At 41.3% G+C, this 23,185-nt stretch overlaps 1 protein-coding gene across 1 annotated transcript in view; it reads left to right on the forward strand.

Annotated features, from left to right (window-relative positions):
* The window catches only part of GATA6 (GATA binding protein 6), a 32,228-nt gene that overhangs the window by 3,683 nt on the left and 5,360 nt on the right, over positions 1-23,185 (forward strand). The window contains exons 2-5 of the mRNA XM_033155025.1: positions 10,167-10,333; positions 16,235-16,360; positions 17,716-17,803; positions 17,892-18,001. Coding sequence (XP_033010916.1) covers positions 10,167-10,333; positions 16,235-16,360; positions 17,716-17,803; positions 17,892-18,001 — 491 coding nt within the window. The remainder of the gene's footprint in view (positions 1-10,166; positions 10,334-16,234; positions 16,361-17,715; positions 17,804-17,891; positions 18,002-23,185) is intronic.

Consider the following 23,185-nt stretch of genomic DNA (forward strand, 5'->3'; position numbering starts at 1 on the left):
CAAGACCCTGGGTTGAACAGAACTTTAATGGGATGGTTGAAAGTGAAAGGAAAGTGAAGGTACCATTTCATTATACCTTTTTCAGATAACATCTTTTTTTAAAAAAAAGTAGATTTAGGAGCTGCAAAGCCATCCCATATATCCATTTAGTTGGAAGTTAGGTGTTTTATTTTAATATAGCTTGGGGACCTTGTGTTGCGGGAAATGATTGATAATTTAATTAAACTAATATTAAGCAATGGTGTTGGAAGATATTTTGGACATTAACTGGCCATTTCTATATCCGTAATGCCATTTAATTACAAAGATATTTTGGACCAGTTGAGATCTCTAAGGAACTGGACCCTTTTTTGCTTCTCATAGTGACGCCTTTTACTTTCTTTCTTAAAGAGATAGCATTTATTCCCCCACCTTTAAACTGTAGTTAGCAAGACCTAATGTAATATTAATAATAAATGGCTGCCTGTATCTGAAATGCCACATACATGCTGACATATGTGCCAAAAGACAAGTCACAAACAGCTGGGATCCTTGCGCAGCTGCCCAATACTTGGCAACTGCCTTCCACCATCTCACATTGGATTTTGTCAAATGGACCTTTATTGGGCGAGGGTGGTGGAGAAAGATGGCTGTCACATAGTGTCAGGCATTAAGCAAGGCAAGGATAAACCTGCAGGGCTGGGCGACTGGTTTTTCTTTAAAGGGTCCAATATTTTAACTTCTACAAGGTACTGGCTGCTGGATCAGGCTGAAGACCCATCTGGTCTAGCAATCCTGGTCTTCCAGAAGCCAACCAGGACCTGAGCTGGTTTGCAACAGCTGCGGTTCCCAACAGCTGGTACTGTTGATACTGCCTTGATTGCCAAGTAATGTCTTTCTTTTAAATCTCATGATTACGCCGGCCAGAGTTTAAATAAAGGGGTGGGACACCTTTTAAAAAATAAAATCCAAAACGCTTGGGTTCTTTTCACATGCAGTCCTAGAACGCTGCCCCCGCCCCTGCTCCCTTTTGAGAACAATGGAGCAAGCCAAAAGCGCCCTGATAAGATTGAAACCTCTGGCTTTATTATAGTTTTTCTCAACGCTTAGCACCCTTGTTCTCCTGGCGAGGTGTGAAAAAATAGCTTAAAGGGAGAGATATCAGTCCACCATCGCCACCAGTTTCTCCACCCTCTCCTCCCTTGCCTTTAAGGGAGAGAAACTGAGCTCATTGTATTAAACCACAATAGGCTCCGCAATTGCTGCCGTTGTTTTTTTCTCCAGCAGACCAAAAACCCGGGATCGTCTCCCCGGGCATTTCTTTGCAAAACCAACTTGAGGAAGTTAACCTAATCAAGGGCCTGCTTGGCTGCAAGATTTTGCCTTCAAACGGGCTGGGAATTATTGAATCAGTTTCAAGCTTGGGCACCCCAAAGCCCGTTTATTATCCCTTCGATTTGACTAGGAACCGGTTTTATTTGACTTGGCAAAAAAAGGGGGGAGGGGAAGAAGAGAGGGCTGTGTGTCTTAAATTAGTTCATCTACATCTAGGCGACGTGTCTCTGCAAAATACAAAAACTCAGGCTGCTAGCTGGTTAAAGTTCAGTGAGTTAACTGCGTGCTTTTTAGCCCATTGATTGATTGGGTAACCTTTTAAAACAAACATTAGTTTCTCAATACCGCATTGTTGTTAAAAAAAAAAAAGGCACCCAGGATGATTTTCCATAAACAATTAGGAGAACTCTGAATGAAATTAAGTATCTTTTTTTTTTTTTTGCTAAATAATGCAGAAGAATCAAATATTGCGTTTTTGAAAAATAATTTATCTGAATTCGCTGAATTCAGTACTATGATAAAATAAGAATGGAAAGCTCTGGTGTTAAAAAAATAAGTGTTTAAAGATTAATATATTAACCATTGGTGCTGAATCATTTCAGAAGAAACCCCCACAACTCATACCACTAAACTAAATTGAAAGCAGGGTACACTCATTTTTTTAATATATAAAAAAACTTTAAATATTTGTTTCAGTTCTTTTTTGAACGAAACAAATATTTAAAGGGAGTTGATTTTTTATATATATATAAAAAACCAAGTATACCATACTTATAGTTTATTTTAGTGACACAAAGCTTTTTACTAATTTTAATTAAAAACTAATCCATTGCCTCACATGAGCCAGTATAAATGCTTCCCACCCATCTATACCCAACTCAGTCTTCACTGTGTGGGACTTTACTGTATCCATGATGTGATATCTAGAAAGATATTGCTTTTTCAAAAAAAACAAAAAAAACACACCAGAGTTCTCTTTAAAAGCCTTTGTTCCGGTTCTAAATACAGTGGTACCTCAGGTTACATATGCTTCAGGTTACATATGCTTTAGGTTACAGACTCCACTAACCCAGAAATAAAGCTTCAGGTTAAGAACTTTGCTTCAGGATAAGAACTTTGCTTCAGGATAAGAGCAGAAATCGTGCTCTGGCGGCGCAGCGGCAGGCCCCATTAGCTAAAGTGGTGCTTCAGGTTAAGAACAGTTTCAGGTTAAGAACGAACCTCTGGAACAAATTAAGTACGTAACCAGAGGTACCACTGTAGACTTAATGTATTTAGAAATGAATTCAACAGGGGAAAACCTTACTGCGGAATTACTGTGTAACTGTTCTCAGAACATTTAGGAAGTAGGCTGTTGCCTAAGAAAACTCACTGCAAGCAGTTACATTCTGATCCTTCCTACAATGAGTCCAATACCAAGGCCAAGTATTGGGCTCTTCACATGCTACCTTTGTAACTTGGTGCAGAACAATAGTTGTAGGCAACATATTATCAGTAAGGGCCCCTGGATCTAATCTTAACTGAGCCATGGAGTCACTGGGTGGTCTTGCACTAATTGCTGTCTCTCACTTAACCTCTTCTACTCCTTGGTCAGTAATATTGACACAGTAGTAACCTACCTAACTCCAATCTAAATGAAGATCCTTGGGGAAATGTGTAAATGCTGCTTAGCCAGTATTGATGGTAAAAAAATGAAGATTGTCCCAAGTTCTGTTGGGCAAGCTACATTTGATGCTTATGGTTGGGGGGGGGGGCGTATTTGATAGCCACCCTCTGGTGCAGATTGAGGGAGTCCTCATTGTTTGTGTGTAAAACACTGTAGGAGGGGAACCTTTGGATCACAGCCAATACATGCAGCTAAGGCATCCTATGTACATTGACTAAAGCTAAGGCCCAAATGCAATCATATACTTGAAGTAATTGGGGATGTGTGGGGCGGGGATCCTAGGAACACATTTGCTTCTGGGGCCCCTGTGCCATGGGTGGTTGGGGCCAGAGGTAAAAGCAGGTGGAGCAATGGCTGTAGTTGTGACCTTTGTTACTTTCTACACATTTGGTGCCCTTGGAGTTGCAACCTCTCTTACATGGAAACATGCATAAGATTGTAACACATGGGTGCGATCCTGCACACACTTACCTTCAAGTAGTTTCAAGGAGACTTGCTGTATAGGGTCGTTCATTCGTTGAAATACTTCTATATGGAGTACTCTGAGCTCCATTGGAGGTACAATAAATCACAGCAATTTCTACCACTGTCACTATCCTTGTAGAGTCTGGGAATAAGATGTACTTTGCTTTTCCTGCGCACAGTTTATTTTGGAAACTGTCACTAATAAACAAGTACACTGGGAAATTCTTCGTGTAAAGTTAAACTGAATAAAGCAGAACGCAAGTCTCAACCTCGTCCACTCACTTCTCAAGCAGAGTGAGTTGGGGGATTGTATTGTCATCCAGTCTAGGCATACAACTGATGCAGACCAAATTTATATTGCAATGCAGAGCTTTGCATAAGCTCTGTGCAAATTTGTTTCCACACACCTTGATAGATCGATATGTTTGTGTAGATTTCCTATATGTTTTATGGTGAATTTCCTGTAAAAAAAAAATATTTAAAATTTGCTTCCTAAATTTTTGATGAATGTTCTTAATAGGGTAGAAAGTTCTATATGAGCTGGAAGACTCCTGTCTCCTCCTCTCCCAGTCTTAGAGCAGCTTCCAGTAAATGTAGCAAACACTTGAGTGACTAAGATGGACTAAATGGGCCAACTCAGTGCCAATCAGCTTCCTCTGTTACTAAATCGTGCAGGACAAGGGCCAGAATTTTGTTGGCGGGTGGTGGGGGATAGCGTTGTTGTGTTAAACTTTTGTGTTACACACACACATTTCTCGTGCAAGTCTGCATTCTGTTAATTGTTTTTGCAAGAAAAATTAATTTTAGTTAAATATTTTAAAAACTTCAGCTATGTCTACAAAGACACAGTTCTGAAAAATGATTGAAATAGTTTAATATAATTTATTGACTGTTAGTCCTAAATAAGCACAGCTCTTTTTGGAATCTAGGTTGTGTCCATAAGCATACCTGCTTGCATGCTAAATACTATGTTAGCCTGCTTAGATGGGACATACCAGCCTTGATTTTTAAGCCATCTATCAAGCAAGTGAAAACAATAAATAGTACTGCGCCTTGCAGTGACAGCTACAAACATAATGCATATTAATGTAGATTCCAGCTTGGGGCCATTGAAAGAATGAGGATCTCACAACTAATTAGCCCAAATAATTAATATTAAATTAAGTGCAACCACAAGAGATGCATAAATTGTTACTCAAAATCTGTCCACAGAGTAGATATTTGATCTGGATTTTAATCATTATACTAAATCATTGCTAGTTTGTGAAATCCAGAAGTCTAATGTACATTTTAAGAAAACAAATAAGCACAAAATTAAGTTGGGTTTTTTAATGGGAGTAAAGTAAAGAGTGCATTAATTTAATTTTTTATAAATGGCTAAATTATTTTTGTGCTGCTAAGCAAGATACATAGAAGCAGACTCCACTATAACCCATTAGGCTTGTTTCCAAATAAGCTACTTAGTATACATTTATTTTTGACAGCAGTCTCTCACTATTTAAAACATCCATTTTAACGGATAAACTTAACCTAGGGGGTTGAATATTATGGGTGGAACTTGGAACCATACTTAACTGCAGCAGAATACTGAAATGTCCTAAAATCTCCCATGTCTGTGTAAAGTGAGTGGTCTACCCGACAAATTTGTTGTGAGGACAACCAGATCTATATATATATATATATAATTTTTAAATAAATTGTTATTTATAAAACTTTTTTTATTATAGAAGAGGAGCGGGGTGTCTTATTGTCTCATGCAAACTCTTTTTCTTCAGGATAAGACACAGCGTGTATGTGTTATTTTTTGCATGAGGAGTGATCTCACTGTTTGACTCCAGTGTCCTTGAAGCCGTGGCACGTGAGGCTTGTAGTGCAGAGATGAATAGATTTTTTTTCAGGAGGTATTCAAAAACTACAGGCTGACGTTGCACCAGGAATGAGTCCTGGCCTGCTGCGATTTTGCCTGTTCCATTTCTGATCCTTTCCAAAAGACAAGACAAGATCTTTGGGGGGGAGGGCCTGGTGTTTCTCGCCCCACCAGGATTTCGACTCCCCCATTCTTGTCGTTAAACACGAATCGCAAAGGCTCCTTTGACATTTACGAGGTCCCTTTCACTTTCTTGCGTGCCCCAAGAGCAGAAGCCTAGGGCTGCAAAGCAGGTAAAGGACAGGAGAGGCCGTTGAAACTGTTTCAAGCTGGCGATATTTGCGCAGGGAGCTCAATGGGGGGGGGGGGTTACTTCCAGGCTTGCAGTCCGGCCCATTTTCCAGCGGCTTCTCCGACCTAAGGCAATGATCCGGTGACTTTCAACAGTAATCAATTATTTCCAAGTAGGAAAAAGCAGGAACAGCGTTTCTCTAGTCTAGTTCCTCTCGGTAGCAGGGAGATTTTATATTGGGAGGGGGGCGGTTTCTGCTTTCTGGAAACCCTTTTGAGAATTAAGCATGGATTCCCAGAAAGACTGAAAAGCTGAGATACTGTTTCTTGGGGGGGTGGGAGGGAGAGGGATCACATATTCTCTAGATACGGACTTATCTTGCGGTGATTGAACTTTTGTGATAAAATCAGGCTGTGATCAGCAGCAGACATACTTGGCGGGTGCCTAGGGACACTCAGAGGACGGCTTGCTTGCTTTCCCACAAAGGTGCCATCAATTTACTTGAAATTACCCCTCCCCCCCAAAAAAAATATGGTGGCATCTTAAAATGGACAGTGTACTCCTATGCATATCGATTCACAAGGCAGTCCCATTTAATTCAATGGAGCTAACTCCCAGGAAAATGGATATTTGATTGCAACCTAAGAGGTTGGTGGTTGTTGTTTTTAATGGCTTCTGGGATTATGAGCTCCGGATGGCAGATTGGTTTTTTTTTTAATTTTATTTTATTTTTGCGGCAACAAAGGAACGCGGCTAACCCTCTGGAGTTGATGTTCCAAATCCCGCTCGCAATTCTCATCCACTTCGATCCCACCAATACCTCTCGCAGCTTAAGTCCAGTTCTGTCCTAGCTTTGTTCTCTGGTCAGAAAAGTAGTCGGAAGCCTGCCGACCTTTGCACAGAGGCAAAACCTCCGATCTTTTGCAGAAGCTTCTCAGTATGCCGCCTACCTGCACTTTTCCACAGCCCCCTTTTATTTCAGTTCCGCAGGTTTTAGCGGTTGTTTTTCGGGGGGGGGGAGAGAACGCCCCCTGGGATTTGCCAGAAACCATCAAGTCCTCTCGAAGTCGAGGCACGTCCCGTTCTCCAACGAAGTACATGGATTTTTTGGGGGGACGACGACGACGACGACACGTTAGGCTTTCGCAGCGGCTTAATCGTCGCCCCGCCCGTTGATTTAAACGGAGTTTCCTTGCCCTTTCAAAAGAAAGTGCTTGGGGCGCTGAAGCCCCTTGCAACTCAGCCCCAAAGGCAAATACAGTAGTGGGGATTTCAAGGGAGCCTGGAGAAGTCTGCTCCCAAGCATAATTAAATCACAGGTTTCAATGGCATTTTATTAGAATCAGTAACCCGCATTTTTAAATTAAAAAATGCATGTTATGTTTTATTGCACTTGCACATTTATGTTGGACACCGCCTTGATATTTCAGGAGGAGGTCTATAAAGGTTTCAATCAATCAATCAATCAATCAATCAAGGCACGCTCTCCTTGAGGGGGAAGCTGCTCTCTCCCGTGCAAATTACTCCAAATATGTACCCAATTTTGACAGTAAATTCCAGTGCATTCAAGGGGGCGAACTCCCCACTAGGTGCATGTATTGTGAGGCTCACTTACGCGGCATTAAGAACCACTGAACTCTGAGGGACTAACTTCTGAGTAAGCTTGCACAAGATCGGGCTGCAGCGGATCCCTGGAAATAGAAAAAAAAAAAACCCCCAACAAAATCTTGTATCTATATCTACAGAGAAATGCGCTGGGGAAATTGCGGCTTTTAAAATCGCGACAGGGAATTCCCAGCCCTCGACTTGGGGTCGGGAACATGTTAAGCCACGCCATTTTTTGGCTTGGATTTCAAGGAAATCCGGAGCGATCGCAGAAATTGAGTTATTAACGTCCCAGGTCGCGATCCCAGCAAGGGACCCTCCGTCTAAGATAAGCGGTAAAAACCAATGAGCTCCCGCCCGCGAATTGCGAAGTGACTCCGATTTAAATCTCTTCGGAGAGGAGAGGACAGGGATAAAATAAAAGGTGCTTAAAGTGGCAATCCTAAACGCACTTATTCTAGAATTAGCCCCATGGAGCAAGTGCAGATTTACTTCTGAGTAAAGGCACCACTCGTAAGCATTACACCGCAAATACACCGTGTTCCTGGGCGAGTCCTGTTGTTTTCCCATTTGGGTCTCCATCCTTACTCGGAAGGAAGCCTATCTAAAATTGACAATGCTTACTTAGCATTTTGCGCTGCGTTTGGTGTGAGAAAGCATGGCAAAAACTAATTTTGCTGGATTTTTAAAAGCTTGTTTTGGATGATCTCTTTCCTGAGCTCGCTGCCGCGAGCCGATCCGATCTCCGCAGAGGGAAGGGAGATATGCGAGCCATTCAAAGCAGTCACGTAGGAAGACGAGATAGTAGCTGGGGAAGAACCGCAAAGGAGGGGGTGGGGGAGAGGGCACGACCGCCTTCCTGCCTGCGGTTCTCCTCGCCTCCAAGGCTGCTGGCTCAAGTTTTCCAGGGAACACCCAAATTGAGCAAATGCTGAATTTGCCTCCCATTTCTTGACCAGAGCGCCTGACTTGGGTGGGTGTGGGGAGAGAAGGAGGAAGGGGCTTGCAGCATTGCGAAAGAGATACTGACCTTCCCTCGGGCTGCTGTGGTGACACTCATCAATGCAATCCTTTCTAAGTTGGAATTTATTCTTTTTAAAGCCCCAATTGAAAGGATCATGTTTTTAAAAATTGCTGCGAAGTAAAGGTAGGCTTATTGTTTCTGAATGCAAGCCCGAGAAGTAGGGCGCAGGATGGTTTCATTACTTTCATTATTGAACAGTACCAAGGACATGCAAGATCAGGATGGGAGAATACTCTGCAAATTTAGTGTCCAAGTAGATGGTTGATAGGAATGGGAAGAAATGGGAACTGGTTACATCTCGGCTGGCAGGACTGTTCTCCATGTCCCCAACCTAAAACAGCCTCTCAGTAGTTGCAGGCACAGGAACCAGACCCAACAACATCGCAACACAACATCAGGGGTTCATTGATCTGCTCACCTTGCAAAATGATATACGCCACCATCTGCCCCCCACCTTCCATCTAAGGCAAACAGGCCAGTCTCTGTGTGAAGGATAGGGAGATACAAATTTGACACCAGCAATGGAAGAGAACGTTTTGGTCTACCAGGACTCTCTTGCCACTGATATTAAGGTGGCTGTAAAGGAATGTCAAAGGGAGGCCCCATAGGGAAATTTGATTCACACCTTAAGTTCAGCTCTGCTCCTTTGGGACTGATCAAGCCCCAAATAATCACATTTGGACTCCTTGGGGACTTCCAATTCAGTTTCAACCTGGAGCCTCCCTTTAAAATCACCAGTATTTGATTGTTTCTGCTTCTTATTTATTACCCCTGCCCCCTTTTCCCTGACAGGAGACTCAAGATGGCTTACATATAAAAATGAGAACAGCTAAAACCAGAAAAACCCAGTTGTTTCTTTGACACTGGGTGCTAAGTTTTTAAAGGGTCGCTGAGCTTATTCTGCATACATCCCAGCTAAGAAGGTCTGGGTTGGGGTTTGTGTGGCTGCATGGGAAACTGTATGTACACCACTTTGGGTTGTATAATGGAAGAAAAATGGTGTGTGGGTGTGTATAAATATACCTGCAACTGAGAATTACAGTACTGTACATGGATATGAAAAAGATTCACATCCATTTAAGTTTGTGCCACTATAAAATTGCTAGTCTTTAAGATGCCGCAAGAAGTCTCTGTTTTTGCTGTCACGAATGACTCTGGGAACTACTGTGGAAAGTGTGCTGCTTTGGAGTTTTAGTGTCAGATTTAGATGGGGGAGGGAGAGAGATCTGGATTCAAATCCCCTCCCGTGAAGCTTTATTTGGTTGATCTTCAACCATTCACTACCTCTTACCCTAAACCTACTTCACAGGGTTGTTGTGATTGTAAAATGAGCAGGGGGAAGAGCTATCTACACATTGCACCTTGGAGAAAAGCTGTTACAAATATTATTAAAGACATTTAATTTGCTGAACTTCATTCGGAAGGAGGGGAAGCTCCACTGGTTTTAGGCTTCTGAGCAGAATCTGATCCTAACCACTTTGCTCAGAAGTTGATTTTATTCTCTTAGCTCAGCGAGCTTGCAGCAAGACAGCATATGTGTGTTTACTTTTAAGTAAGTCCTGCTATGTTCATTGGTGCTAACTCCCAGGTAAACTTGGATAGGACAACTGCAGCGTCTAACTGTATCTAATGCGGCTATCTAATGTGCACTTTGACTCCTTCTGGGAAAATATGGATTTATGGGGGAGCTGGAAATTTAGTGTGGCTTTTTTCACTTAGCTGTTTTGACTGTGATGCTAATCCATGGGGTGCACTCCTTGGCCACTGGATGTGATGGGACTAGCCACTTTATGTCTTTGGGGAGGGAGAGCAATGCAGCTGATTTAATTATTTTTTTTAAGGGTGGAGAGGGGCAAGATAACTCCAAAGCAGTCAGTTGAGACTCTGCATGACTTCCAAGCTAACCCAGCTTTTTTGCCCCTCTCCGCTCCAGAGCTTCTGGAGGATCTCTCTGAGGGCCGGGAATGTGTCAACTGTGGCTCCTACCAGACCCCCCTGTGGAGAAGGGATGGAACTGGCAACTATCTCTGCAATGCTTGTGGGCTGTACACCAAAATGAATGGACTTAGCAGGCCTCTCATTAAGCCTGCGAAGAGAGTGGTGAGTATCAGTGGGGTGGGTGAACGATTGAAGGGTCTTCTTCCTGTGTCCACCCAGATCCTTAAATTCATTTACCTTAAATTCATCCTTAAAATAAATTAAATTAAATTACCTTAAATTTATCCTTAAATTCATTTAGCCTCTCAATATGCATTTCAATATTTTTCTATTGCAAAACAAGCTGCCTGAAATAAATAGCCCTGTGCAGATCCACGGTATCAGAACCACAACTTCTTGCTTCATTTTAAGAGCTACTTGCTATGTGGAATGTTCACAGTGACAAACAGATGGCAATTAAAATCCGAAAAATCTAAAAGCAGTTACACAGTTAAAAACATTCTGAAAGAAGTTGTACTTTAAACTTTTGCACTGCAAACAAAACTTCTTACAAAAATCAAAGGCTTGGGTTTTTCGTTCAGTTCTGCCATTCATTGAAACACTACCTAAAATTAGGCTGTTTTATAGAAGTAGGCAACTTGAACTTGGATTTAGCAATGAAATGAAATGATTGAAACAAGACATTCACAGGGGTTGCAATCACACATACATTCTTTTAAATTTTAACTCAGTGAGTTTTTTTTTTTCCTTCTGGGGAAGATATATGCAGTAAGATGTACTACAAATCTTAAATGCATGGGGCAAGTTCCAAAAGCCTATGTGGACTTTAGACGTGTTTTTCTCAACATTACCCTGCAACTGAGGCCAGTTGTTTAGCGAAAAAATGAAGGAATCCCCACTAACCATGTAGTGAGATTAAGTCTGGGATGCAATTCAATATTGCCAATGCTAGGAAATTAATGAAGCTGCTTGAATCCAATCTTAATTTTTCAGGATTATTATTATTATTATTATTATTAAGGATGGGGAATAGCCTAATTGTAGTTTTGGTATATAGACAGTTGTTATCTGTTTGGTTCTGGTAAAAGGAACCCCCCTGGTTACCTTCAGCATTTTTTGCCTGATCGTAAGGACTATGAGCATGTCCTGTGTTTCAGAAACAAAATTGTGGTCCTCACTGCTGTCTAATAAGCCTTGAGATTTTTAGGGCTGGATTTTCAGGAATTCAAAGTATGTCAGTGCACACTAGGAGTAGAAACCACTAATTCTCCAGAATTAAGCAATTCATAAGATATGTTCCCCAAACATTCCTGACAAGTTTCTACTTTGTCATCATTTAAGTTTGACCCAGGAAACAAATATATCCCAAATGTTGCCATTCTTCATTGAGGAATTAAAGCACAATACTGTAAAAGAAATTTAGGAGTAAGATACTCCACGGGAGTGATTTTTTCACTCCATGAGAAAGGCTGGTAAATCACTGTAAGGTTCATGAGTTGTGGTGTTGGGAAGTAAGGGAGCCTAGGATTCTCTGTTGCTTTCAATCATTCATTCATTTGTCACTCCATGGAAGAGTGTGTGTGTGTGGGATTAATGGGAAAACTCCTTGAACTGCCTTCTACCTGAGAGTTCATCCTGCTACTCCACCCTGAGGGTGAGACTTGGCCCATAATTGACCTCTGGGCAGAGGGACTAGTACACTAACACTAAAGCCTCACTCACTCTTTAATGTGACCATTTTGGGGAAGGCTTTGGGCTAAGAGGCCACTTTCCACCTCTCACACTCCCCTTTCCTAGTTCAGGACTAATTTCCGCTGCTGGGTTTTTTTTGTTGGTGTCAGACTTGGCCAGAGCCAAGTCTGAAGGTTGGTGGGGGGTCGTTTCCAAGCACACACCCTGCCAGGATTTTTCTTGAAAGGGTGAAGGTTCTGACTCTGCAGTCTTTCCTCTTTGGGGCTCTCAATGTCTAATTTATACACACACTCCTTTACCACCTCTCTCTCTCTCTCTCTCTCTCTCTCTCTCTCTCTCTCTCTCTCTCTCTCTCTTGTTAATCAAAGCCAATGAACTGAAGTGATTGATTGATTGATTGATTGATTGCTTTAGCAGAAAGTTTATACTGTTTGATTGTAATAAAACAAAATGTTGCTGTGATCAGTAAAATTCTGTTCACGGCACATATTTAAACACATTCAAAAGAGTTAAAAAGATTTTACATTTCCTGATAGGCTATGTATAGGCACAGTGAGGGAGGGAAGTGTGTGTACATGGCACAGCCTGTCCTGTACTCCCCAAGCAAGCCAGCTGCCCTCATGTACACTATCCTTGCTTCATGTTGAAGTAAGATTCTCCTGTCAATGCCATCGGCTTTTGTGTATGGAGCTGAGGGAGCGCCATCTTGTTGTCTCAAACAGCAAAATGCATGCCCTGGCTCTGCTTATAGCCAAGTTGATATTTAAAGAGGGTGTGAAAAAATCCCATGTCACGGTCAGACTTTTTCCCTAGATGCCTCCAACAGAGTAAGATGAGATGTGGGGGGAACTAGCAATGATGTAATCCAAAAATTCAGGGGGCTGTGTTACACTACAAACATATAAATATACCCATGCGTCCCAGAGAGTAGTAGTGCATAGCACAATAACCAGTTAATTGGAATATGAGAACAGTGAACTCATAAGAGGGTATTGTAGCAGTTAGGATGTTGGCATTTGGCTGGGAGTGAGGTGATTTGGTTTCACACAAACCCTTTAGTCTGACGCCTAATGACCTGGAAGTAAAACCTGGTAAGCGTTAACAGAAGATCTTCACACAGTTGAAATGCAGCATTTGACTATTAAATAGAAATGCACACCGGTTGCAAAGAAGTGTCATGGTGTAAACTAACTAGCATGAACTAGGGACCCTATCAAAGGGAAAATATCCAACCTCTGAGGATTTCCCTCTTTCTCAGATGGCTTTTAAGGGTTATTGAGTTACCCTAGATTGTAGACATTGGCATTGCTTCACCAACTTCCACCTCAACTCATCCTACCACTAGATAACCGGAGAGAGATCTTTGGGGTATTGGTATTCTCTTACCTGTCAGACACTTTTCCCATGGAAGTTTACCTGGCATCTACAACCAGGTAAAGAACATTTAAAAAAAATAATCCCCATAATTTGAAACCTCATTTAGCCAATGCCTGTTTTACACTGCACTATCTATTATTATTTCCAGCTAGTTTTGGTATTTTCATGTTATTTTACATGAATGTTATGTAAATAGCCCAGAAAAATAGATTTGGAAGGCAAGATTAAAAAAAAATATATATAGCTAATAATTAACCAAAAGACTTTTCAAATTTTCCTCCCTTGCAACTAGAATATATTTATTCTCCTCCCATATGAAATAATGTGCTATTAGATATTTTTGCTTTGTTACTATTGCATTTTACTTAATCAGTACTCTTCTTACTTAGGCTATGTCATCTCAGCCAACCATTACAGATTTTGAACTGCCTTTCGTTTGTGTTGTAATCCTGATTACCATAAATTTAATCAATGCTAATCTTATTTAGGCTGACACAATCTTTTCAGAGGCAAACAAACCAACCAACCCAGGCAAGGTAGACAATGAGCTTCTAAAAGTCACACTTTCCTCACCTGATTACCATCTATTCAATGGTGCCATCATGGACAAAGGGCTTTTCAAAGTTAATAACAGGAGGAGTTTTGTAACTGTTTATCTACCTAATTTCATCAAGTAGGATGTAATCTAATTAAGAGGAAGAAAGTCTTCCTGTGTCTCCCCAATGCCCACATTACAGGAATAAAAACCTCTATGTATTCCAAATAAGTGAAAAGGAAACTTGAGTTATTTCATATATCTTTTCTTTTACATATGGTCATATGTTTTTAAGAAAACATGACTATAGGCTACAGTAGCCCATTTCATTGAAATAATTTGTACATTTCTTTTAATAGCTTCCAGTATTATCTAATTTATATGACCTTTAATGATGTGCCTCCAACTGCCACCTCAAAACATTCACAGATAATGAACACATCAAAAAAACTATTTGATGATCATTGTTGAGAAACATTGGTCAATTTGCTCCTGAGCCATTGGAACAAATGAGAATCCTGGAACCATAAAAACTATAAATATACATTTTCCAGAATGATTGCTGAGAATCTAATATTATCCTAAGAATAACACAATTAGTAATAAAATCATTTTATGTAATAATCATAAAATTCTGTGGTTCCCCCCTACTGTTCCTTCTATCTGTTAAAAGTTGCTTAAGAATGCATTTTCGTTATAAAAGTGACAAAAGTTAGAGAAACAGTAATATTCTAAACAGATTTTGACAATGGTTATTTGTTTTTTTATGTGTCGGTTATCTCAGCAGAGCCAATGGTTAAAAAAAATCCTAGGAAACTATGGCAAATTTTGCAGAAAGAAGGGTGGGTGGAACCTGAACAAATTCATTTTTCCCAGGGTGTCATCATTTACAATCTGGGATGAGAAAAATACATATTTCTGTAATGGATTCCCACCCCCACCCCCCACCCCCCCGTGCAAATGTGTTAGTTTGTAAATCTATAGTCAGTCAGTCTATGTTTTTGTAATGTTTGAGTACTTGTGCAAAACAGCAGATTTATGATGTAGCTGAAATTCTTGCCCATGATTAATGGAAAAGAGATCACTTGTTACAGGAAATTTTATAACCCTTTCACCTTCATTTCACATGTTTATGGGAGCAGCTTTACTTATGATCTATGGTCTGTGGTTGTAAAGCTCTTTGTTGTATGATTATTTCTGATGTAGAGTTGCTTCATCTTGGCTCCAAACTCCACTGAAGAGTGCCATAAATGACTTGTTTATAATATAGGCTGTTCTGCTATACATGAGTTTACTGACACCCCCTGCCAAAAAAACACACACAAAAAAACCCAACAACAACAATTAAAGCCCACTTCTGCAAAGTATTTTGCAATTTAATTCTTCCACATAGCTCTTTGCATGAATTACTGGAAGGTGATTAATATATTCAGATGCTCCCAAGGCACTTTTTTTTGGGGGGGGGAGCAGGAAGAAGTGGCAGAAACTGAAATGATAATGGTTCAGGAGGAGGGGGAGCAAGATGTTTTAGTTTTGCTTCTTGGTGGGAACAGACATAAAAGTAAGTTGCTAGCCAATTTACTGGAGAGCTGAGGGGAGAGATGGGAGTTTGAAAAGTGTACAGAAAAATTGCCTTACAAAGTGCTTTTCAACCAGTGTGCCGTAGCACCATGGGGTGCCTTGAGTGATGGTCAGTGGTGCTGTGGGCAATACTGGTCTTTGTCCCTCTTTCCTCCCTCCCTCCTCTGATGCCCTCTTGCGTCTCTGCCTCCCCAAGGCATGCACAGCTGTTTGTTGTAGTAGCACTTGCTACAAGCTCCCCAGGCAAATGGCACCTCTGGGGCTGGCCAGGGGGTGCTTCCTAGGCCCCTGTGGGGCAGTGTGAGGAGGCACCTCTCTTTGGGGCAGGGAGGGCAGCTCAGCGACCAGGGATGGCAGCAGTGGCTGCCCAGAAGACTCCCAAGGAGGGGAGAGGAGAGGAGGCACAACAGAAGGGAGGGTGTTTGAAAAAGGGTGAGAGGCTGTCAGCTCTGCAGGCAAGGGTTGACATAACTGGGCTCCTGACCAACATAGGGGTGCTGCAGAAGGAATGTAGTTGGTCAAGGGAGCTGTGGATTAAAAAGGTTGAAAACCTCTGGCCTAACATGTTAAAAAAAAATCTTACTCAGGGGCACAACCTTTTCTTCAACCATACTGTGTAACCAAAAAGCATGGTAGAAAACATGGCATTGTGTATTTGAGTGACCATGGAGAATATATTTTTGAAATGTGTTGGCCCATTAAACCTTTGAGACTATTTCCTTTTCTACCACTTAATGGTCTCTCTGTCTCTTTGTTTCTCTCTCTCTCTCTCAGCCAGTTTCATGGTCTATATATAATCCTGCTACTGCTTATGTGCAGAAGAGCTCTTTTCATGTGTCTTTGTATTGATTTGGCATTTCCTTGTGCTTGCCTCTTAGCCTTCTTCGAGAAGAATGGGTTTGTCTTGCGCCAACTGTCACACTACGACCACCACCCTCTGGCGCAGGAATGCAGAAGGAGAGCCTGTATGCAATGCCTGTGGCCTGTACATGAAACTTCATGGGGTGAGCAGCTACTTCATATTATCAGGAGCTATTTTAGTCCTTGCTTGATGCATGCTTAATGCCCACTCCATCCAGCACACCATTCCTCAGATGGAACATGCATTTAGTTTCACAGGAGACCCAAGTCCAACTCTACTAGGATGGTAAAATGGGATTGGGGTGGGGAGGGCTTCTCTTATCCCTCCCATTTTTTATTTTTTTTATTTTGCATGTATGCAATTGTACTTAGCTACTAAATGATAGGGGATGTCAATAGAGAAATCCATGGCACCACGTCATGTCGCAGCCCATCATTTAATGTTCCAGTAAATAATAATTTAAACAGAAAACAGAAGTCACTGATTGCTGCTCCTGACAGGTCTTGGGTATTATTTATTGGTTTAGTAGTTGGGAGATTTATGAACCGCTTAATCGAAGAGTGGTTTCAGTAGTGCACAGATATAATTGTAGACGAAGCACAACCAAAAATCCACAGAACAATTAGAAAACACAAATATACATAAAACAATCGTTAAAACAAAGTTAACATCAGTTACACATTTAAAACAAATATAGCCAATGAAATTATGTGTTGGGATAGGTTTGCCAAAACAAAAAAAAGTTTTCATTAGGCATCTAAAACAAGATTGCGAGGATGCCTGCCTGGTGGTCTGCCTGCCCTAGGGGGTCTGCATAACCCACTCAGGGTGTCTGTGGCACTATTCACATAACAAAAACTACGATAGAGATATCAAAGTTTTCAAAAGTCTATTGCTTGGCTTTTGAAAAACAGGGGCTCCACAGTACTTAGCAAATTGGGAACCACTGGTTTACTCCACATGTAAAACATTCTAGGCACATAGAAGTTCTTCAATAGTGCAGACAATTGAGAGAAATTACCGTAAGTTTGATGGGAAAGGCCCAACTAGATGGATGAGAAAAGGTTGGACTGAGTCTAGCACTGTTCCCAACACTGCCACCCAAAAGGAGACTACCATTCTACCATCTTCTTAAGGATGCTGGATATGGATAAAGTCTATAGGCCTGAAAGATCCCACACTCATATGCACAATGCAGCTCTATATCTGCACAGAGCACAATGCCCATTGCAGAATCAAGTGTCACTGTTGGCCAGTCAGATAAAAAAAAACCATAACCATATCCTATGACCGTTCCTCTGTGTACATATAGGGTGTAGAACTGGAGAAAGGAAAATAGTGAAATTTTACATGAATAGTGGTTACATAATGAATCAAACATCATGTCCTAATGCCATTATTTTCACTGTAATTTTGCTTATTGTAGGATGTCTCTAATGTATCCAAAGATAAAACAAATTTCAGATTTTTTAAATTTTGGGGGGTATTGCATTTTAGGTGCCCCGACCCCTTGCTATGAAGAAAGAGGGAATTCAAACCAGGAAACGAAAACCAAAGAACTTGGCTAAGACAAAGTCATGCTCGGGTAAATATAATCAAAAGAGTTTGTGGTGGGACAAGAGATTTGGCCATCTGGAGAACGCAGAGTTCTAACCTGTGTGCTACCGTTGCAGGTAATAATAGCAATAATGCCGTTCCTATGACTCCAACTTCCACGTCTTCTACGAACTCAGATGACTGCCGAAAAAATGCTTCCCCTAGCACACAAACCACAGCCTCAGGGGTAAGTGACAAAAATAGTCTCCATGCTTGCAAGCGAGTAGATTTTTGTGGCGCACGTTATCTCCATTTTTATCTTATCTAGTAGAACAGTAATCTAAATAAACTTTTCAGTTAGGGAGCTGATACTGGACGGGGAATATCTGAGGAAATTACCTATAAACGCAAACACGATGTAAAACTAAAGTACTTCATAAACATCTTTATTAAGTTACAAGATTTATCTCTTATTTATACTGTGTTGTATCCTATCTTATATTGTTCTGTGTTGTACAATATAGGCATTGGCCCTGATCCAGGCTGGAGTGATCCACGTGCTAAAACAAGTTTCCGTTTCATAAAGACTATATTCTAAAATCCTATGCTTAGCAGTCATAGCAGGGAGTTGGGTCGGATACACAGAAAGCACAGTACTGAAGCTCTATTTGTAGATGATCTCCCCACTCATGGGTCCAGTCTAGGAAATGCTACCTTTTCTGATGGTGATGTATTTGGTAGGGAGGTAAATGGGCGGAAGATAGGTACTTTGACTTCCAATGTACATTTTATTTCAGCATTGAGTACTGTAAATACCTTGTTGATAAGGTTAATTAAGTGACTATAATCCACCTTTGTGAGATAATGATGGAGAGCCGTTAATGCTCAACTCACTTTATACAAGTGTATGTCAGGGCTATCAAGCATTTAAATTAGAATTGGGCGGTTGGTTGAACATCTTCCCTTTTCACTGAGTAGCCTGTAATTAGGCTGTAATTCTATGCACGCTACATGGAAGTAAGTCCTGCTCAGTGGGGCTTACTTCTGAGTAGACATGCACCAACTAAATTTTACATTTTGATACAGTTGCATATTGCTGACATCTCAATATGTATGGCTTTTTGAAACATTGCTCCAGTTTGCACGTCATGATAAGCCATAGTGAACGGTAAAAATATAGGCTCTCTGAGGAACAGTTTAGCTAGCTGATGATTTAAGCAATTTCCAATAGGAGGCTGTGTAGTACCTACACTGGGCCAGACCCAAAAGGGGGTTGAGGCACAATCAGCCATTTCCTATGGAAAATGAGAAATATTTTTTAGCAGTGCCACTCGCTTTACCCTTCCATTTTCTCCATAGACTTAAAAAATAACAATAATAAAAACACAACAAAGTTTGTTTATAAAGCTCTCCAACCTCCTTTATCTGTACTGGCTGTGCAAAAGGCAAAAAACAAAAAAACACAACTCTGTAATCCCAGTAGAAGAATGCAAATAATGTCAAGACTCAGTTGAATGCACAGCTGAACTGCAAACCCTGCTTTATTCAGAGTCCCAAACTTCAAAATGCAATTGCACCCCCCCCCAAAAAAAACTGCACGCATCCAACTGCAAAGTGCATGGACATTTTGGTCAAATTTGCAAATAACTCAAGTCTGCCTCTCTGTTGGGACATTTCTCCTTTGGCTTTGATTTTCCTTCAGAGAACACAGTTGCAATTGACCATTCTGCAGAACATCAAAACTCTTTCCCCTCTCAGCTGTTTCCTGCTGATGGGCAGGAGGAGAACCCAAGGAACCAGATGAAATCCAGCTGTGGGCCATATCCGGCCCGGGGGTTCATCACCCTTGATCTAGGAAAAAAGGGCACATTTCCTAAGTATTGCTGTTTGTGTGCTGGAATTTTGGCTCTATCCCCATAACAGAAGCGTGACTCTTGAGAGGAGAGGTTGGGCAGTGTGCATTAGATGGATATGCATTGCACATTCAGCTGTACAGTGGTGCCTCGCAAGACGAAATTAATTCGTTCCGCGAGTGTTGTCATATAGCGGAAATTTCGTCTTGCAAAGCACGGTCGGAGGAAGCACGGTTTTACGGAAAAAAACCCCGCAAAACGTTTGCGAGTCGCGGCCATAGGAAACTTCGTCTTGCAAGTCACCCTTTCGTTAGCGGATGCCTTTTGTCTAGCGAGTTTTTCGTCTAGCGAGGCATTTGTCTTGAGAGTTACCACTGTATATGTATTCCAGCCATGTCCTTTACTTGGAAATAGCTTCATTATGGCTTCCTTCTATTTACATAAGCTCCATAGCTATTTGTCTTATGATCCTTGGTTTCAGTGTCTCTTGTTCTCTGACCCAATTCCTTTTATTTGCTTCACTGCTCAAATATGCAGTTACATTGTGAAAGAGAAAACATGTCCTCCTGCAACTGTTATTATGTATGGATGGACATATACTACACTGCTGCTAGCTTGGCCTTGAACTGGTTGGTCTTCTAGTTATGCTTCTAAAAAAAAAGCAGGGTGGTATAAGAGATGTTTTTCCTAATCCTAAGAACCGTAGTTTGTTAGCTATTGGCAATTGCAGTTCAGGGGGGGGGGGGCGGTAAGCTACAGCTCCTGGGATTCTTTTGGGGAAACTATGGGCTTTAAATGTGTTTTAAATGTATGCTGTGCATGCAGTCAAAAGTGCAAAGCATGCTGTTTTTGAACATTTAGGGTAAGCTTGTGGTTTACAATACACCCAACAACATAACAAATACATCCACCAGCAGTTCAGGCCCCCTAGAGAGACTTAACTTTGCCGAACTACACAAAATACAGCCGCACTGAAACACATTTGTGGAGTTGTGAAACACTTGCTGGGGAGTGGTGGTGGAGGAGCTGGCAAGGTCATGGAAAATAATGGAAAGAAGGAATTATCGTCAAGGCTGGTGAATGGCTTTTAAGTGCACAATGGGGGATATATATACACACACGTGTGTGTGTGTGTGTGTGTGTGTGTGTGTGTGTGTGTGTGTGTAGTGGTAGATGAAGATAAGAACAGTGACCAGGATGAACTGCATGAGAAATGTTTGTCAGAGCAGTAAGAAACACAGCTGTTTGTTTGTTTGTTTGTTTGCGGGACTAAAGCCATTGCTACCTGCTTTTATTTCTGCAGGAAAAAAAAGACAGAAGTGGTATGGTAAGAGATGTGTGGGCACAACTTTAAATCCAGACACTCCTGATTTTCTAGATTTCCCAGATACATGTACACATTGTTTAAAGGCTCCTATACATATGACTATTGCTTTTGCACTTTTACACATCAGCGTCAAGAAACCCTACTGTATGTAGCACTAGGATTTCCCACAGCAATCATTAACCAGTAGCATTGACCTAACCCCCAGTATTTGCTAATACAAATCACGTGAAGATGAGATGATGCAGTCCTACCTGTCATGCCCCTGATTGGACTGTAGAAACGGAAGGGACATGTTCCATAGAAATGTGCGCATGCTGGAATTATTGCTTTCCCAGGGCTCACAGTTCACACCCGTAAATGGCTTGCTGTAGTGACTGGTTCATATTGCCTTATGGTAAGGCTGTTTTGTGATTGTAGATGTTGGGCACACATGGAGGATGGAGTTAGTTGCACATCCCGGACTTGCTCCTGATGTCGGTCCTCCTGCCTAGCTCCACCTCTGATGTCTGTGCACCTGGCCAGATCTGCTCCTTTGACTTCCATATGCTCAACTAAGTTCTGAATGGGGGACTTGCTGAAGGAACCTTGGGCAATCAGGGCTGCTCATTGTAGGGAAAAGTCTATGTGAGTCCCACTGGTTCTCCCTTCGAATCTTTACTCAATTTGTGGAGGTCAGAAGGTGAGAGCTGGGTTGGTGCACTGATGTTGGCAGGAAGCAACGTGCCACTTCACTCCTCACACCTGAGCCATGCAGATTGAGGCAGTGGGGATTGGAGACACTCAACCAGTGCTCCTGTCTCTCATCCCAATATCCTTCACAGGATGGATGTAGGGATAGATAAGAATGGTGTCATGTTAAAAATGCTGCAGATGATAACCCACCACGAAGCCACAATACTAGTACCTCACTCACAATCCTCCGAATACACTTGCTAGTTAAGTGATTGCAGTAATATATCATTTCTGCAACTTTCCATACTTCTTATCTCTGGCAGCATGGAAAATTCCAAATTGGCACAAAAGAATATGAAGATTTTTCAGTTCACAAAAAGGGAATTAATCAATTAGAGAAAACACATTCCTTTGCTTGTGCAGAAATGATTCATTCGTCTTTTCTAGACAACGGTGCCAAATGATTCCAAGCAATGTAGAGATTTGGTATAATTCATGTTGTCAGCAATAGTTTTTAGCCCAAATTCATTTTAATTCCCTTGGAAGGTAGAACTTTCAGGGCTGCAACCTACTTCCTTCCCTATGTATCCAAGAGGCCTTTTGCTTCCTCATTGACAACACCTGACCATACACTCTTTGCCATTTGTAGTTTTGCCCAATGTTCCCTGGGTTCCAGTCATTTTCATATGTGATCATATGTGGATGTTGGACCATAAACACTCCTGTCTAAGCCACTTTCGCTGCCCCCCAAAGCCACATTTTAAACACATTCTATATCTATTGCTTCTGCATCTGTCTTCCATATGCTTGTTACCAAATGATTATACAGCTTCAATCGAAATAATTCAACCTCCATTGCAAATCAGGTTTATTATCAAAATTTACAGACTTTCAGCTGTTTGCAATGAGCAAATCAAACAAAAGCAATTAAAATAGCTTGACACAACAGATGCTTCAAGTGGCTTCCCCATATTCAGCTGAAATTGCAACTTATACTGGCTTCTTAAGTCTCACTATTATTCAGCTCCTTCATGGCAAGCATATTTAGTACATAGGAGAACAGCCTTTTGCTGCTATGACCTGCTGCAAACGAGATGCATAACCAGACAGCAGCTTCCGGCAGCATTCCTGAGGATTCTTGGTCCATTTCTCATGAGCAATTGCCTCCATTTCAGTAATATTCTTGGGTTTGCATGCTGCAACCACCTTCTTCAAACCCCAGCAGAGATTTTCTATGAGGTTCAGTATAGCCACACCCTTAGAATGCTTAGAATGATTACTAGCATGTACCGTATTTTTCAGTGTATGAGACTAGGTTTTTTCCCTAAAAAATAATATCCAAAATTTGGGGGTGTCTTATACCCTGATAGATCTTCCCCCATTTTCTTAAATCAGAGTCCCCCAAAATAGGAGACGTCTTATACATGGAAAAATGCCTACAAATTTTCCCACACATTCTATATTTATCTTCCACCAAAAGATGTGTCTCCTGTAATAAGGCCACATCAGCTTTTAAGGTTTTTTTAGTTTATAGAGCACCTGTTTCCTTTGCTAGAAGAACCTAAGCTCTTAACACACC

Source organism: Lacerta agilis, chromosome 7 (assembly GCF_009819535.1).
Source record: "Lacerta agilis isolate rLacAgi1 chromosome 7, rLacAgi1.pri, whole genome shotgun sequence".
Lineage (NCBI taxonomy): Eukaryota > Metazoa > Chordata > Lepidosauria > Squamata > Lacertidae > Lacerta > Lacerta agilis.